Here is a 16,649-nt window from a genome sequence, read left to right as displayed (position 1 = left end):
GATTAGGAGTGACTCCTGCTCTTCCAGAGGACTGGAGTCTAGTTCTCAGCACCCATGAGATGCCTCACAACTGTCTCTAATTCTACTCCAAAGGATCTGACACCTTCTTCTGAACTCCAAAGGGCCCTGCACTTACACACACACTCTTACATGCAGACACATGCATATACACATAAAAATATTAAAAAAAACTACTCTAATACAAAGTAGACAGCATTCCTGAGAAACAAGGTTGACCTTTGGTGTCTACAAGGACATACATACATATAGATACAAAAATGTTCCTTCTTAGCTAGAGAAGAACCCAAGGAGCTGAAGGAGTTTGTAGCCCCATTGGAGGAACAACAATACGAACCAACCAGTACCCCCAGAACTCCCAGGGACTAAACCACCAACCAAAGAATACACATTGAGGGACCCATGGCTCCAGCCGCATATGTAGCAGAGGATGGCCTTGTCGGACATCAATAGGAGGAGAAGTCCTGTGAAGGCTCTATGCCCCAGTGTAGGGGAAAGCCAGGACAGGGAAGCAGGAGTGGATAGATTGATGAGCAGGGGAAGGGGGGATGGGATAGGGGATTTTCAGTGGGGAAACAAGGAAAGGGGTAACATTTGAAATGTAAATAAATAAAATATCTAATAAAAAATTAAAGAAGAAAATAGATGTGACATACAAAAAATGCTCCTTCTTTTTCCTTCTGTTTGCATTTAAAGAAAATAATGAATTTTCCCTCCTTTGCTAGAATATTCTTATCTCCAACTTCAAGTGCCAGAACTTTTGCAGCACTTATCCCCAATCTCACAATAAGGTGTTAAATAACACAAGCCCAAGAAGGCAGACTTACAGGCATGTGTATTGCAACCACAAAGTTCCATACTTCTTGATCCCCAGGGCCTCCCTATATTCACTCCCCATGATACTCAAGATAATGCTAAATGTATAGAAATGCTCAAATGTTGCTGACTGAGCTAGCAAGAAGCACAGTCAAGCTTCAGTCCAACCTCTTGTTAACACACACAGAGCAACTTGGGCGGGTCAAGTGGGGTCCTAGAGTGCAAAGAAGACTGCTGAAATGCACTGTTCTGTGGGAGGCCCTTCAAGTGCAGTGACAGCAGGGATGCTAAACCCTACACCAAGGACAACAGAGCTGGTTCCCAGGTGTCCCCCAAGGAGACAGTGACTGAGAATCTCAAGTGTTTCTCATCTCCAGAAAAAAAAGGCAGTAGGGTTTAAAAGGTGCTTAGACTGCAGAGAAAGTCAGAACTGCCCAAGAGAATCCTGCTTGAAAGATGCTGCCACCTAAGCCATGAATCTCTCTGGGTTGGCCTGCTGCAGGTCTCTTGGGAAGAGGCAGTTTTCACACAGAGAGGCACTAACCTGCATTTACCCCATGCTTTAGGTTTTCTACATAAGCTATCCTTCCCTCACTGACTAATCACATGCCTCCTCGTATTACTTTACCCCAGAGCCACTTCAGAAAGTCAGTGGTCATATGCATTTTCACAAGAGAAATGCTGATTGTGGTAGTGCACGCCTGTCATCCCACTTGGGAGGCTGAGGCAAGAGAACCTGAGTTCCAGGCTAGCCTGTCTCAATAAACAAACAAATAAAAATTCAAAATGTAATGTTTTAGAATGTTCAACTTACCAATACCTAGCAAAAATTTTAAAGGGCTTTCTCGCTTCCTAAGGAAGCATTTTGATTTGTTTATTTCCTATCAAATCAGTTAAAACACATGGAACTTATCAAATGTAAACTATAAAACTTGTTTTGTACAGTTTGGGACTCAAAAAAAGACCTTCAAACATATTAGGAAAATACTGAAGTACAGAGAAACAGCCTTAGTTGACATTTCTGTTTTGCAAAATTGATATTTTCCTTTAAATTTAAAGACATACTTGAATTCAATTACAATATACAATAATTAGGTTCTCAATACAGGCATCACTATTGCCTAGACTCAAATTCCTGGAGACAAGTTTTTAACTTGTGAGGTTTTTTTGTGTGTGTGTGTTTTGTTTTGTTTTTTAAACTATATGAGTGTTCTTATACTGAGTGGGTGACATAGAGAAGGCAGAAATGGAGCCTGACTGGTCTGTCCCTCAGCATACAGGAAGGGACCCTGCTGGCGAGAACATCTCATTAAAGAGCATAAAGAATGTGCTTTGATGGCAGTCAGACACCCTGCCTAACACCTGCCTGGCTCTTACTTTCTGAGGAGCATGACTTCAGAACAGCAACCTGTAGATTATGTGCTGCAAGAACAAACAGAAAGGATGCTAGCAACAATATGGCTTAGGTCCACCTCCCTTGCAAACCCAGCAAGCCCATGAGACCATGACTGGAAGCTGGGTAGTCAGCAAAGAAAGCAATTGACCCTCACCAGCAAGCATCACAGAGGCAGGTGAGGCAGGGCTCTAGATTGGATGCAGCAATGGCAGGAGAGCAGAGGCATCAAAGGCACTGATATTCTAAAGACAGGAGCTGATGCAGAAATGAGCTGAGGTTATAAGGACCTGGACTTTGAGGATATCTGCTAGAATTCTCCCACAGCTAAAATTAAGACATATAGGAGTGCCTTCCTAAAATAGTCCATTATGTCTCACATAGTGAAAGAAATATTCTAGACATCAACGTGACCATTGGGAGGAAGTGAGCTGACTGAATGGAGGGCAATTAAGCACAGAATTCTGAAATTTGGTATGCTAGCTGGAAACAGGAATGTGGAACAAATCAGGGAACACAAATTACAAAATGTTCAGAACAAAGCAAAGTCAATCCTGCTTGAGATGCTAAGGGAGTGTGAGTCATGTTTAGGAAGCTCTCAAGAATAGAATTCAAGTGAAACTGGCTTTGATTAATTAGCCCAACAAGCACCTAGCACCACTGTGTGCCAGCACTGCTCCTGGGATACAGGTCATTGATATGAAGGGTTCTTATGGTCTAATGGGGGGAGGGGAGATGCAAAGTCTAGGTGCTCAGAAACACATTCAAAATGTATGGACAGTCATGGGGAAGATTTCACTATGGGAGTTTATAGGAGGTAGGAAAGGATGAATTGGAATTCTGGGAGCGGAGAGTACTTACTACCATGCTGCTGTTTCTCTTGACAGCAAAGCTCTGGGACAAACCTCTACAACTTCCCTGCATGGATTTTACAACTTGCACTCCGCTAGGGGAGGGGGCAATGTGCTCAGAATTAGATATATTTGGAGACTGATTAAACACCATGGCTCAATGCAAGGTAAACTTGGTGGCGAATACCTGTCACCATCCTGGTACACCATCCTAGTTCTTGGTACTGAGACCAAGACACAAGAAAGGCCAGTTCAAAACCAACTTGGGCTACATAGAGAGACCCTATGTTACAAAAACAAACTAAACAAACCTAAAATTGTTCATAAATTTTGCAAGACTCACTTGACTTACCACTATCAGTAAACTGGGAAAGAATTTTAGATAACATCCTTACCAAATAATTGTGGGCTACTCACCAAAATCTGGGAAGAATAAGCCAAAGTAGGAAAGCAGCATCAAAATTCAAGCAATTTAACAGAAGATTAACTTAAATTTAATACAGAAAATGCAAATTATATTTGAGTTAAAATTGTTTAATCAAACGCAGGACTGGGAAGATCTATAAAGTGCCCGCTGAATTAGTATGAGGGGCCTGAGTTTGGGTCATGGTAGCATACACATGTATCATGGGGAGGCAGACCTGGTGAGCTACAGGTTTAGGGAAAACCAGGGCCTACACACATGCCTACACACACACACACACACACCTACCCAAGTCTGTACACACACATGCAAAGGAAAGCAAATGTTAAGTGTAAGATGGCTACCCTGCTACACAAATTTCCATATTCTTAAACCTCGGGCTAAGATAGGTCAGAAATAAGGAAAGTGAGTATCATACCTACTATGTGTTCAACCTTTCCATACTACATCTACAAAGCTTACACCTGAGAACCACATTGTAATAGGTCAACTTACACCTGAGGAATTATTCACCACTCTGCCAGCCCCCATAGTCAGGCATACATAGAGTAAGTGTCCCCATGACTTGAAAATATAGTTAACACCCACTTGAGCCACAAGGAGTGGGTGAAACCAGTCACCAACATCAAGTAATTACAAGATGTGGCTGTGGAACCTGCATTGAGAAAGATGCAATTTTTGAGAGACAAGACTGGAATGTGAAAACAGAAACCTTGCTGAAGAAAAGACCATGTTAATAGAGGGGGTGGTTGGATGAGATCACTTGAATGCTTGGTTCCCAGCTGGTGGAACTGTATGGGAAGGATTAGGAGGTGAGGCCCTGTTGAAGGAGGTAAAGCACTAAGGACAAGTTTGAAGTTTCAAAAGCCTCCCAGCAACCCTGAAGCACTGGTGCTGCCTCCTGCTTGCAGACTGGGGTGTGAGCTCTCAGCTGCTGCTCCGGATGCCTGCCATGAGGCCTTTGCTCTACTATGATCAACTAACCTTCAGAAGCTCTAAGACCAGTTACACTCTTCTGTAAGTTCCCTTGGTCATGATATTTTATTGCAGCCACAGGACAGAAACTAAGACAACAGAGAACTGTCAGCCTGGGGTGAGGAAACAAGAGTTAACAAGCAAGGTTTTACTCTGAACCCTGCAGTCTGTCTGAGGAACAAGTGCACGCCACACATTAAGAGTGAGGCAAGCCAGTATCTTTACAAGGAGACCAACCACAACAGGTCATCTTGGCTTAGTGACTCCCTATTGAGATTGCCCACTTGATTACTGTCAGTTCCCAAGGAAATCCCTATAGGGGGCAGTATGCTGACTTCAGCTTCACTCTACTCAGAGCTTATGAACAGAGTTGCTAATTAGCAATCCTGTTTATATATCAAGCTCTCAATAACTTGGTAAATTAAACAAATTCCCCTAAACCTGATGACTTCTAGACTCAAAACAAAATCTTCACAGGCACAGATCTAAAAAGGTGAGAGTCATGTTCTAAACATCTGTGATTTTGCCTTCCTTATGACAATGCCAATCAAAAACTGACAAAATAAAGACACAGAGAGGAGTGGCAAGGAAGATAAAATATGCAGAACTCAGATTTGAATGATGAAATAAAAATGTTTCACTTTTAACAGAGGGCATAAGATAGTCATCATCAAACACTCCTTTTGCTCTAAGAAATTACTTAATTCTGTGGTAAGAACAGACCAAGTTACACAGGAAATGATTCTGTTCCATGCCTGATGCACAGTAGGTAAAGGACTAGCATGTTATCTACAACTGCTTTAGGATGGAAAACACGGAAAGTACATGTATAAAGACACTTAGGAAAGCCAAGAAGCAGCACCTAACTGCCTGAAAGGAAGAGGACATGGAAGGTGTCTTTTAGAGAGGAGAGACCTAAGCAGAGAACACAGGATTATCCACAAAGGCGGGGAAAGGGCACAGAAGGGTCACTGAGATGACTTGGTTGCTGAAGGCACCTGCTGCCAAGCCTGACAACCCAAATTGGATCCCTCGGAGTTGTAGGTGAGACAGAACCAACATCTACAAATTGTCCTCTGGTGTCTACAGAACATCAATATGCCCCCATCAATAAAAACATATAATTAAAATGTTTAATATTTCCTGCAATTCCCTATAGCCTCCCTGCAGACATTCTTCTCAGTTTTGGTTAAACCTGGGAACCTCTAGATCATCACACCCATGGATTACTAATGTTAAGGCTAATTTCTCTCCATTTAATTCATTCTAGTGTTATTTCTACACCATGACTTCATTTTGGATCTTGATGGCTCAGCACTTAAGAGCACTGACTGCTCTTTCAGAAGACCTGGGATCAGTTCCCAGAACCCGCATGCAGACTAACAATCATCTATCACTCTAGTTTCCAGGGATCCAATGCCCTCTTCTGTCATTCAAGGGCACTGTACACACATAGTGCACAGACATACAAGTAAATACACACATAAGATAGAAGTAAATCTTTTAAAATTGCTATCTCATACAAGCACTCCTGGTTTGTCTTCCCTTCACCTTCACCTGACTAGGGCCCTATACAGAAGGAAAGAAGAGAGCATAGTAATTATCCACAAAGTATAGGAAAGAGTATATCAGAAAATAGTTCTTATGGCCAGTGTCAGAAAAACTATAGATTCATATCCTAAATCCTTCTTCTACATTTCAGAAATATGGCTATAATATTCACTAATATGTAAAGTGTTGATTTTTGTTTCCCACTCTCCTCAAGACTAGAGCGTCTCTAGGAGATACATTTAAATTGAATCTATAAATACTGGGTTAAATCACAGTGTCATCTTTGCCCTAACAATCCCCCCCCGCCCCCACCCCAGGGCACTGTGAAGCAACTGTGGCACTTAACCTGAGCTTAACTCTCAACTTGAACCAAAGCACCTGGGCAGGTGTTAGAGGCACCTGGTCTATTATTATTATTATCATCAACAACAATATCATCATCCTATTTATTTATATTCTGGCCACTGCCCCCCCCCACACACACAGAGAGTTCCTCATCCCATCCCTTCTCCCCATTGCCTCCGAAAGAATGCACTCCCCCAGACCACCTGGCCTTTTCTAAGCACATGAACTCGCCCCTCTCCACCCAGGGCCTCCACATTGCTATAGGCCTTCTCCTTCTGTCCTTTCGTCTTTCACTTCCCCTAGCCTTGCCTACTGCTCGTAAATGTTTATTATACCCAGTTATAGTACGAAAACTAACACAGCTGTCTACCCAGATCCTGGAAACACAATGGCCACTTCCTATTTGCAGTCTGCTATTAACTTTTCAGTTGTTCTTAGAGAACTGCAGAAATCTGTTTCCTGGGCCCAGTCCACAGAACAGAAGAACCACACCACAGAAAGTACATTGATGAGCTTCTAGCTGCAATAGTGGAATGTACATCAGAACTTAGTACACTGAGCAGCAGGGTGGGGCAACAATGCCTGACAGTACTCGAAGGTATCCCACAGAAAGTGTTTCATCAACCTTACAGAAAAGACAAATGCCCATTTCCTAACAGAATGCCGCCTCCCAGGACAACTGGACTTGAAGCTATGCTTTGCTGCAACACTTTCTATACAAGAACCGGAGTAGGGCCATGCAGTAATTAAAGGCATTCAACAGACTTTTCTTCCCATCCCCTGCCTAATTTCACAAAATAGAAGCAAAGATGCTTCCAGCAGGCCTATATGAGGAAACAAAAGCACTTTCAAAAGGTCAGGGTGTTCAAGCCAGATAAAATAATACCAAAAAGCACTGACAATAAAAGGCTCGTTTATCCTACCTAGCCTCAGGTCCCAACAGTAAAACAACCCAGGGCTTGTGGCCCCAAAATGTTTCAGTCTGTTACATCACTTAATGTTGTCTTCTTGTTAGTTGGCCTCAAACACCACCCCTTCCTTGGAAAGGCCATGTGGTTCCTAAACAGGTGCTCCTTTTCTTTGTCATCTCATCGCTTCTGCAGCAGTGCCCTACTGCAGTGCCCCACAAAGAAATACCATTACAGAGTTGGTGCCTGGCTGCCTGCCCAGAGAGGGGAGCACCATGACTTTCCAGCCCTACAGCACCTGGAGCACAGGCAGGCACCTCAGCACAAAGGATCACCCCAGGTCTAAACTGGAAGGCAATGCCCACCACTCCAGTGTCTCCCATCTTGTTTAGCTGAAAACATCATGACTGCATGAATAGTTCAGTCCTGTTAGTGGTCTTCCCAGTTCTGGTCTCCCTTCTCTAAGATCGCCCCTGTGTATTCCTACCACTGCAATCTTCCTAGAGCACAACTTTAATTAAATGTACCAAGCTGTGTGGCTGTGGAAGCAAAGGCTGGGATGCTGAAAACCATCTTTCTCCAAGCTCAACAGCCCCAAATTAAACTGGACAAAAGATTTACATAATTAGCATGTAACTTACCAAGTGTTATAGGGACACACCCAAATTATTCGAACCCCTTTGCCTGGTATGTCCTTCACTCTTAAATGGTCAACTCACAATAGAGTTCACACAAGAAACTTTCCTAACCTGCCCACTAGCAATCTCTACTTCCTCTGATCTCTAGCGGCTTCACTGTGTTTGTACTGCAGTTATTTGTACATTCACAGTAACACTTATAAGTCAGAATCCAGCCACACAGAAAGATAATACATCATATTGTCAGTGGTGCCGCACGCCTTTAATCCCAGCACTCTGGAGGCACAGGCAGGCGGATTTCTGAGTTCAAGGCCAGCCTGGTCTACAAAGTGAGTTCCAGGACAGCCGGGGCTATACAGAGAAACCCTGTCTTGGAAAAACAAAACAAAACAAAACAAAACAAAAACAAAAACAAAAACAAAAAAACAAAAAAAATGGGGCAATATGTGCAGTCAGTACTAACATCTTTCCACTCTAGTCACTGAAATAGGAAAAGTCTTTTCTGTTTGGCTTGATAATGGCTGACATATGGAGAATCTCCTCACCAGATGTGAAAGATGTGTCCAAATGAATGAAATGGATCTCTGTTGTACAAACACAGCAAAGGGCAACTCTGAGTACTATAAACCAGGCAACCAGCCCCTGCTGACAAACACAGAATAGCCCCAAAGGGCAAACACTGCATGGAGTTTCCATAAGGGAGGCCTGTCAGCAGGCCAGTGCTTAACTACAATGCTCCTGGCTAGTATAAATTAAATGGCATGAAGCAAGATACTGGTACAAGATGATAGTTCCAAAAATAGATCATTAAAAAGTTCTCTGATCTCTCAAAGAATCCATCTTCCCATGCTATGAAGTGTATACTGAATTTCCTACAACACTAGCTTTGTAAGTAAGGTACCTCATATCCAAGTCTAGTGGAGCATACCTTTAATTACAGCAGTTAGGAGGCAGACACATTACACACACACACACACACACACACACACACATGGGTGGGGGGGATGTTGAGACTGAGAGAGATTGTTCTTGCTCACCAAGCCTGGCTCAGATCCTCTGTTCTTTTATTTAATTTCTATCTGTTCTGCTTTACCCTTCCTTCAGCACAAGTGCTCTAGTTAGGAAGCGAGCAGCTGAGCTCAGGATGAGCAGAGAGGAACTTAACTAAGAATTGAAGACTGGGAGTTTCAGGATTAAAAATGAAAAACTGGAATCCAGCCTCACGACTTGACAAATTCAAGAACAATGCCCAGGGCTCAAAACTATGTCACAGTTAAAGAAAATGCTGTGTTGTAATATTTAGCCAACTCTAACTGGTTTTAATTATATCAGATGGTTGACAGTATTGTTTATCTTGGCTTAATTGTTGAGGCCAAGAACCAGGTCTCATCAACTAATTTTGTAGAGTTCTCAATACTCTGCCCATAGTGGCTTTTAATCTATTAAGACAACTACCATGTACATAATTGGGTTAAACTCATGCACCCAAGTTTAAAGGAAGTTCTCTCTATAAGATTCCAGGTAAGTTACTTAAATCTGAGTTTTTCTTTCTCTCCCTGTATGAATCTAACAGTGGTATCCTCACTATATACTTATGAATGAGTTAAGAATATATAAAAGTGCTTCACAAAACTGTAAGACATAACACAAAATGCAACTAGTAGTCTTAAAATAAGCTTTCTCCAGGAGCAAGCCTCTCCTTGCTATAAATCTGAGTACAGTTGTATATTTTTCCCAGAAAAATTTATATTTGGCATGCAAAACTCTAAAGAGCTGCTAAGGGGAATATCCAAGAGGTAGAAGGGAAAAAAAAAAAAGTCAGATGAGACTGGAAGCTGGATAAACAGACATCAATAAAGTAACAGGAGAGAGAACAATTCTGGGCCTTAAGGGTCACTATCACACTCTACCTCTATCTCCCCATATTCCTGGCCAGGTCACCTCAGCTCTCTAAGCTCCAGTTTCCTCAGATAATAATCCATAAGGCTCCCCTGGATATCCAATCAGATTATCTATACACAATGTATTTATGCTAGTGAGGACTGTGCCAATACATACTAAGTAATAAGTTAAACAGCTATTGAGAAATTAGATGTATCCCTGGTGAGAACAGAGTGAAGCCTGTGTAAGAGGGAGAGAACAGCTCTGAATCAAATCTATGAATCAAATTGGGAGACAACGTTTGATCAATATAAAGCAGCTTCTACTGGACAACTGAGAATTGTTGAGAGAACCACAGTCAAAATTCCAAGTCACAAAAGCACCAGCCACAGCAGCTCATGAATGCATAACAGAGTGTGAAACCATACCAAAAAAGTGAGTGTTAATGTCTACAAGCATTTCTCTGCCCAGACTCAACTGTCTATAAACTTTGATAGAGACCATCAAAGCCATGACCCACAGCACAGGGCCTGGGATTTAGCATGCCAAAAACAGATGGCACCAGCAATTAGCAGTCATCCAGTGCTGCCATCTTGATTCTCCTTGAAAGTGTTGATTTGCAGTGGATCTGAGGGACTAAACATTACTAATTCCACCAGCTCAGGAACCACAATAAAGGTGCTCCAGAAGGAGGGAATAAATTCACTTCGTGAATCAAATACAAAAGTAGTAAACAATGAGGATGGCAATAAGTGCTTCCTTCGTATACTCGATCAGAGATTTGCATAAATGCAAACACTGTATATGCAGAATCAATAAGACCCAACAAAGACCAGGAAAACAATGAACCTGTGTGTTGTGCACAGAAAATCAACAGCAACTTGTGTTGGTAAATCATCTAGTATTCACTACAGGGAAGGCAGGAGCCGACTCCGGAATTTAAAAGTGAGGAGACAACAGGGCAATAGAAGGTTGATGTGGCGTCAATGTACATTGCACATCCTATGAAAATGTCACAATGAGACCTCTTATTCTGTACAACTAATATACATAAAAAATAAATACATGAACTAAGTTTCAAACAAGTACAAGTTCCCATAGGCTACTATCAAGGCTTGAGTTTTGTTTAGATTCACACAACATGAATGTGTATGGTCAGAACACCACATGACCTGTAACAGTCAAGGTTTTCCCTAAGATCTGTGCAGAGGCCTCTAGGAGGGAGGCGTCATGCCTCAGTACTTTTCAATACAGACAAAACTATTCCACGTGGAAAAAAAGATGCTCTCCAAATTTCCATTCCCCAAGAAGGGTGCTTGCTTTCCCTTTGATGGAACAAACGGTATCTCTTAGGATAAAGAATCTTTCAAAAGCAAACCTGTACTTAAGAGAACCCTGTAAACCAGAGTTCTCAATCTGTGAATTGTGACCCTTTTTGGAATCCAATGACCCTTCACAAGGGTTGCATATCATATATCCTGCATACTAGATATTTATATTATGAATGGTAACAGGAGCAAAATTACAGTGATAGCAACAAAAATAATTTAACAACATGAGGAACTGTATTAAAGGGTCACAGCATTAGGAAAGTTGAAAAGCACTGCTGTAAACCTTTTTAACTATTAAAGCAAATTTAAAAAGCATCTACAAAATTTTGGGCTGAAGATCTAGAAGGTACTGTCAAAGGTACAAATAACTGAAAACAGTAAGACAACAATGAACGCTATCTGCATATATGTGACAGAGATTTGCAGATATGTAAACACTGTACATGCAGAAACCAACAGGATGATAAGTGGAAACAGAGATTTAAAATGTGCTGATAGCTTCTTTTTACTATCTTTGTCTTATTTCATGAACTTTAAATACTGACAGCTGCTACTTTCCCCATTAAAGCTTATCAATCATAAACTGTTGACTTAGAGAGAAGGATCCTAGAACCTATCACATTCAGCCAAGGAGAGTGCACTTTCTACACTGAGAGACTGGCCCCTGATCCTTTAACATGCAGAGATCATCTGAGCAAAGATGAAGGTAAGAGTCTAGATCTCACAGTATGGTTGGTAAGGATAGGCAGGGCCCTGCCAATGCTTACCATATACACCATTTACGTTTAAGTGAATTTACTGTGATTTCAGTTTTCAGTTAACCAGTACCAAACATTAAGCCTGAAAATTCATAACAAGAACCTTACAGACTATTTTTTTCAACATCCATTTATCTAGCAGACCTGTATGAAGCACAGTGTCTGATATTAACACCTGTGACTTCACATTCTCAGAGACCTTAAATGACACTCCAATATTGAGTATCCATGGCTGAACTTCTCTCATTTTACACAAGTACAAAACTCTATTCCAAACCTTGCTTCAGACATTATCAGAATAGCTATTTATGGAAATAAAAACTGAAAGGTCTGAGACTGACATCAACTCAATTTCAACTTCATAATTCAATCCAAACAATATCTAATGCCAAGTAGCCTTTAGACACACAAGATATAATACAACAACTGAAATGTTGCAGCGGCGAAGGGGTGCTTCTAATTTCTCATTTTGAATCTACATGGGTCTCACTTGATGGTTACAACTAATTAGCATCAAAAGTAACTTTTCAAAGCGACTAAATTTTACATGCCAAAAATAATATTTCATTTGCGGAGTGTGGTGGTACATACCTGTAGTTCCAGCACTGTGGAGACAGAAGCAAATGGATTTGTGTGAGTTACAGCCAGCCTGGACTAAGTTTCAGGACACCCTGGAACTATACAGCTACACAGTGAAACTCTGTCTCAAAAACAAACAAAAACCACAACTCATTTACCTAGGTTTTCACTTCCCTGGCATTCCCAAAATTTTGATGCATTTTCCAAAATCCACTCTTTGCAACTACAGACCTGAGCAAGACCTTCCTGAACGACAAAATCAGAGGTAGTGTGTAAACCCAAGGTGTCTAGGTCAAAGCAACCCTACTACTTACTGTCTACCTGACTTTGACACCTTGTTTACTCCATCAGCAAGGCAGGAGTAATAGAAACACTCCCTCTGGTAAACAAGATGTAAAAGCAAAGGGTTTGGCAGCAGAGGCCCTGTATAAAGTGTTCTCTTACAGTCTCACCATCCACCAGGTCATCCCAATCACCTGCACAGATGTCTTTCCCTCCTGAGACCCCTCAGTTGTCTGGGAAGACTGATCCTTCCTTCCTTGGCTTCAGTATGAATTTTATATTCTAGTTACTGGAAGTGGAGTCACATGTCTCTCTCTCAGGAAAAAGACCACAGCATTTGTGTAAAGCAGGCAATTAACCCTTCTCTCCCTTCATCCCTCCTTCCAATGCTTGTAAACAATAATATCCTGCCAATCAGCCAAACCTTTACCTGGAGACTGAAGTGCCGTGTAACCTGTATATGGCAGCACTTATCATGCCTCACTAAATACTTCCTTGGGACTTGAACAAAAACTGTTGGGGGAACAAAGAAGAAAGGATAGGAGAATATAGCTGCTTGTTTAAACACAACTCTGCTGCCTTAAGCTTGCTTTCATCATCTCACTGAAAGAGACCATGGTGCTTTTCATATAAAAATTCAGGGACATGCTTTTTGCATATGTCTAATCTAACCCAGTCATGGCTTGCCCGTCTGTTCATTTGAATGTAATGCTAGGATTCTCAAATAGCAATATGCTTACTTAACTGGTCCTACTTTTATGTAAAGTAAACTCATTTAACATTACAGCAAGATACAAAAATCCTCCTGGCTTTGGTGTCTCCAACTTTTCCTAGCTCTCTGAGAAGGCACTTGCTAAGACATGCTACCAATTCTACTAACAAGATGTCACTGGTCTTTGACGGAGTGGAACTTTTCTAAAGAAAAATGGCCAAACTGAGACTAATGCTTTATCATTTTGTTTATCATTTTCCTTTGTTCTTAATGTCCCACTTTTTGAAATTAAAATCTAGTATTTAAAAAGCTGCAGAGTTTGGTTTTTGAGAAAGAACTTAAAGTTGGGTGGGTAGAGAGGAGGAGAGGATCTGGTAGGGCTTGAGGGAGGAGGGAATATGATCAAAATATGTTAATTTTAAAACTGTTTTAAATAATAAAAACTGCAGAGAAGATCTTTTTATAAGTCTTAGTTTCTATTCTTCGGCTTATTTGTAAGCAAACTCAAAAAAGCAAATGCTGAGACTTCCAGTATTCTATTTAATGTGGTTTTTCCGAGTCTAATTTGTTCATTACTTAACAGCAAGGCCTTTCAAAAGAGCACAGAAACTACACCGAACTATGCTTCTCATTCTAAACACATCCCAGCAAATGGGAAACCTAATCCGTTCTCTAACTAGGTGAAAAACGCTCAGCAGAGTGAAGACAAACACCAAACTTTTATCTCTTGTACTTCTTCTGAGACCAGGATTTTCCAAATAAAAGTACTTTTATGACCTTGCACAATTTCATAATTTATCATATATTGAACTAAATTATCTCCCCAAATAGAAACAAGAGCAACTAACTCAAATAAAATGCCTCTTGGCCACGAGGGAGAGACCATAATAAACTTAATTGTTTTATATATCCTGAGGTGTAAGAGAAAAACGTTTCCATTTATGCTTGTGCGTGTGACATCAAGACAACTTGATATGCAAATAGCAAGGCTTATTGACTTAAAGTAGGGAGACCTGACCGATTTAAGCCACGACTGCCAAGCAAGGGGTAATCACCACCTTAAAACCATTGAACTCTGTTCGTCTGGCTTCTTGGCAGTCGTGTGGCTAATACCAGAGCCAAATCCATAAGTGGCTTCTACCGAAACGCATCCCAAGTTGCAGAGGAGCAGGAGAGCGCGCCGGCTCTGCACCGAGTGAGTCCCGAGGGGTGGCAGCAGCGCACCTCTGCACAGCCGCTGCTCCAGACCCACCTCGCATCTCTTCACGGCGTTTCTCCAAACTTCGGGACCCAAGAGGGACCCCGCAACAGAAAAAGTAGCATCAGTGACAGGGACGCAGCGGCTCCGGCAGTTTGCCATCGCTGTGCACCGGCAACTTTGTGCCGGNGAGCCGTGCCCTCTGCGTCCGGAGGGGACGGGAAGGTGGGCCCGGAGCAGGGCGCGCGCGGGGCTGACGGCTCCGCTCCCGGTGCGCAGGCTGCCGCACCCGGCTCCGCGAAGGCCCCGGTGACTGACAGGCGCTGGGGGCGCGGCCCCGCCTGCATCCCGGGGACGCCGCGCACGGCCGCTGTTCTCCGCTCCGCCGGGGACACCAGGGCCGGGCGCGGCGAGTTGTTCCGCACCGAGCCCCTTACACCTCCCCGCGGCGAGCGCCGCCGAGCCCCGCGGCCCTGCCCCGCGCCGGCGCCGGCGCCCTCGCCCGCTCTCACCTGTCGGTGTCGCCCGCGCCCGCTCAGCCTCCTCTTCAGCCACCGCAGCCCGCGGCGCGCGTCTCTCGCGCCAGGCCCCGCCCCGCCCCGCCCCATGAGGCGGTGCCAAAGCGGCCGCGCCAGAATCTCGCGAGGCTTGACTCCTAGGCTCTTAAGGGGTCGCCCCTGACGTCATACGCACCCAGGCGGAAGTGTCCTTCTGGCGTCAGCGCCAGTACCGCCCCCCAGCTTCGCGGGCGGAAGTGTAGGTTGGTCCAGGAGCCTGAGGTCAGTCTAGTCACTACTGGGCGGTGTAACGTTCCTTTCTCACGGCCCTCTCCAGTTAGAACTGGTTCTGCCTGACCCTGAGAGAGGCCTGGTGTGATGCAGCTCTCAAGGCAAGGCAAAGATGGCTCAGTAGAGGAGAGATGTTCACCAGTGTAGCAGTTCTGTGACTTCCACGTCTCTATAACTGGACCCGAAAGTCTTAGAAGTTCGAATTTAGGAAGACCACAAGAAACTTACCAGCATACATGGAAATTTGCTACACTTACCTGAAAATCCCAGAATAGCTGACAACATACAGCATTAGGCTAGAAAACTGCCGTCGTTGTCTTCCCTTCCCTCTGCATCAAAGGTAGGCCAGCTTCAGGACCGCAAAGAGCCAAACACTATATACACTGTGTGTCCTATACACACCTATTCTTAATTTATACATTCTGCACAGTAAGAGATTAACAATAATCATAGATTTCAGCAACCTCAACAACATTCACTTAAAAAAAATACTTTAAAACCAGGTACAGAGCTTCATGCATGTAATTCCATCACCACGGAGGCTGAGGCAGAAGCTGTGACAAGTTTGAGACCAGCCTGGCCTACACAGTGAGTTCGAGCCCAGCTAGAGCTACAGAGTGAGACCCAGTCTTAACAATACAAAAGCAGGCTAAAGCTTATCTTTGACGTAGACAGCCAGCTACTCTTGTGCTTTGGGGCTATGATGAAATAAAATAAGGATTATTAAAACAAAGACCATGCCTCCCAGGGGGCCAGGAGCTTCACATACACAGCATTGACACTCCAGAGGAACTGCTAGCGTCCTGGGAGCAACATAGTGAGGGTAGTGAGAGACTTCATTGGCTACTTAGAACGGCATTCAGTTTAAAACTTGTGAATCATTTATTTCTGGAATTTTCCACTTCGTAATTTTGGAACATGGTTGACCATGGGTACTGCTGAAGTGAGTCTGTGGATAAAGGGAGAACAGTGTGACATTTGGAAAATCACTTTCCCATGGAGAACACAGGGGAGAGTTTTGGTAAAGTGACAAGAGTTTTGCTTTTTAAGATAAAACTGGTCTTTGAGTAGGGCAAGTCAATATTCCCAATCACTATTGACAAATCCATTCTTTAAATAGTGGAATTTTATGAAATACCCTTAGCTTTTACACTATTAAAACAAAATATGCAACGATGGCTCAGTGATTAAGAACCCCTTC

At 42.9% G+C, this 16,649-nt stretch overlaps 1 protein-coding gene across 3 annotated transcripts in view; it reads right to left on the bottom strand.

The window, feature by feature from the left end:
* Stk38l (serine/threonine kinase 38 like) overlaps nt 1-15,238 on the bottom strand; it is a 53,585-nt gene extending 38,347 nt beyond the window's left edge. The window contains exon 1 of one of the 3 annotated variants that reach the window (XM_021190598.2): nt 15,173-15,238. Coding sequence is in view for 2 of the 3 variants with exons in the window: in XM_029535331.1 (XP_029391191.1) it covers nt 14,715-14,721 (7 nt within the window). In the remaining variant the exon portion in view is untranslated. Of the gene's footprint in view, nt 1-14,714; nt 14,780-15,172 lie in introns of those variants that run through there. The other 2 variants (XM_029535331.1, XM_029535330.1) reach the window with 2 other exon arrangements.
* Between the last annotated feature and the right edge of the window lie 1,411 nt (nt 15,239-16,649).

This window comes from Mus pahari, chromosome 2, assembly GCF_900095145.1.
Source record: "Mus pahari chromosome 2, PAHARI_EIJ_v1.1, whole genome shotgun sequence".
NCBI lineage: Eukaryota > Metazoa > Chordata > Mammalia > Rodentia > Muridae > Mus > Mus pahari.
Note: the sequence above shows the minus strand (reverse complement) of the source record. Positions and strands in the feature narration are given on the sequence as shown.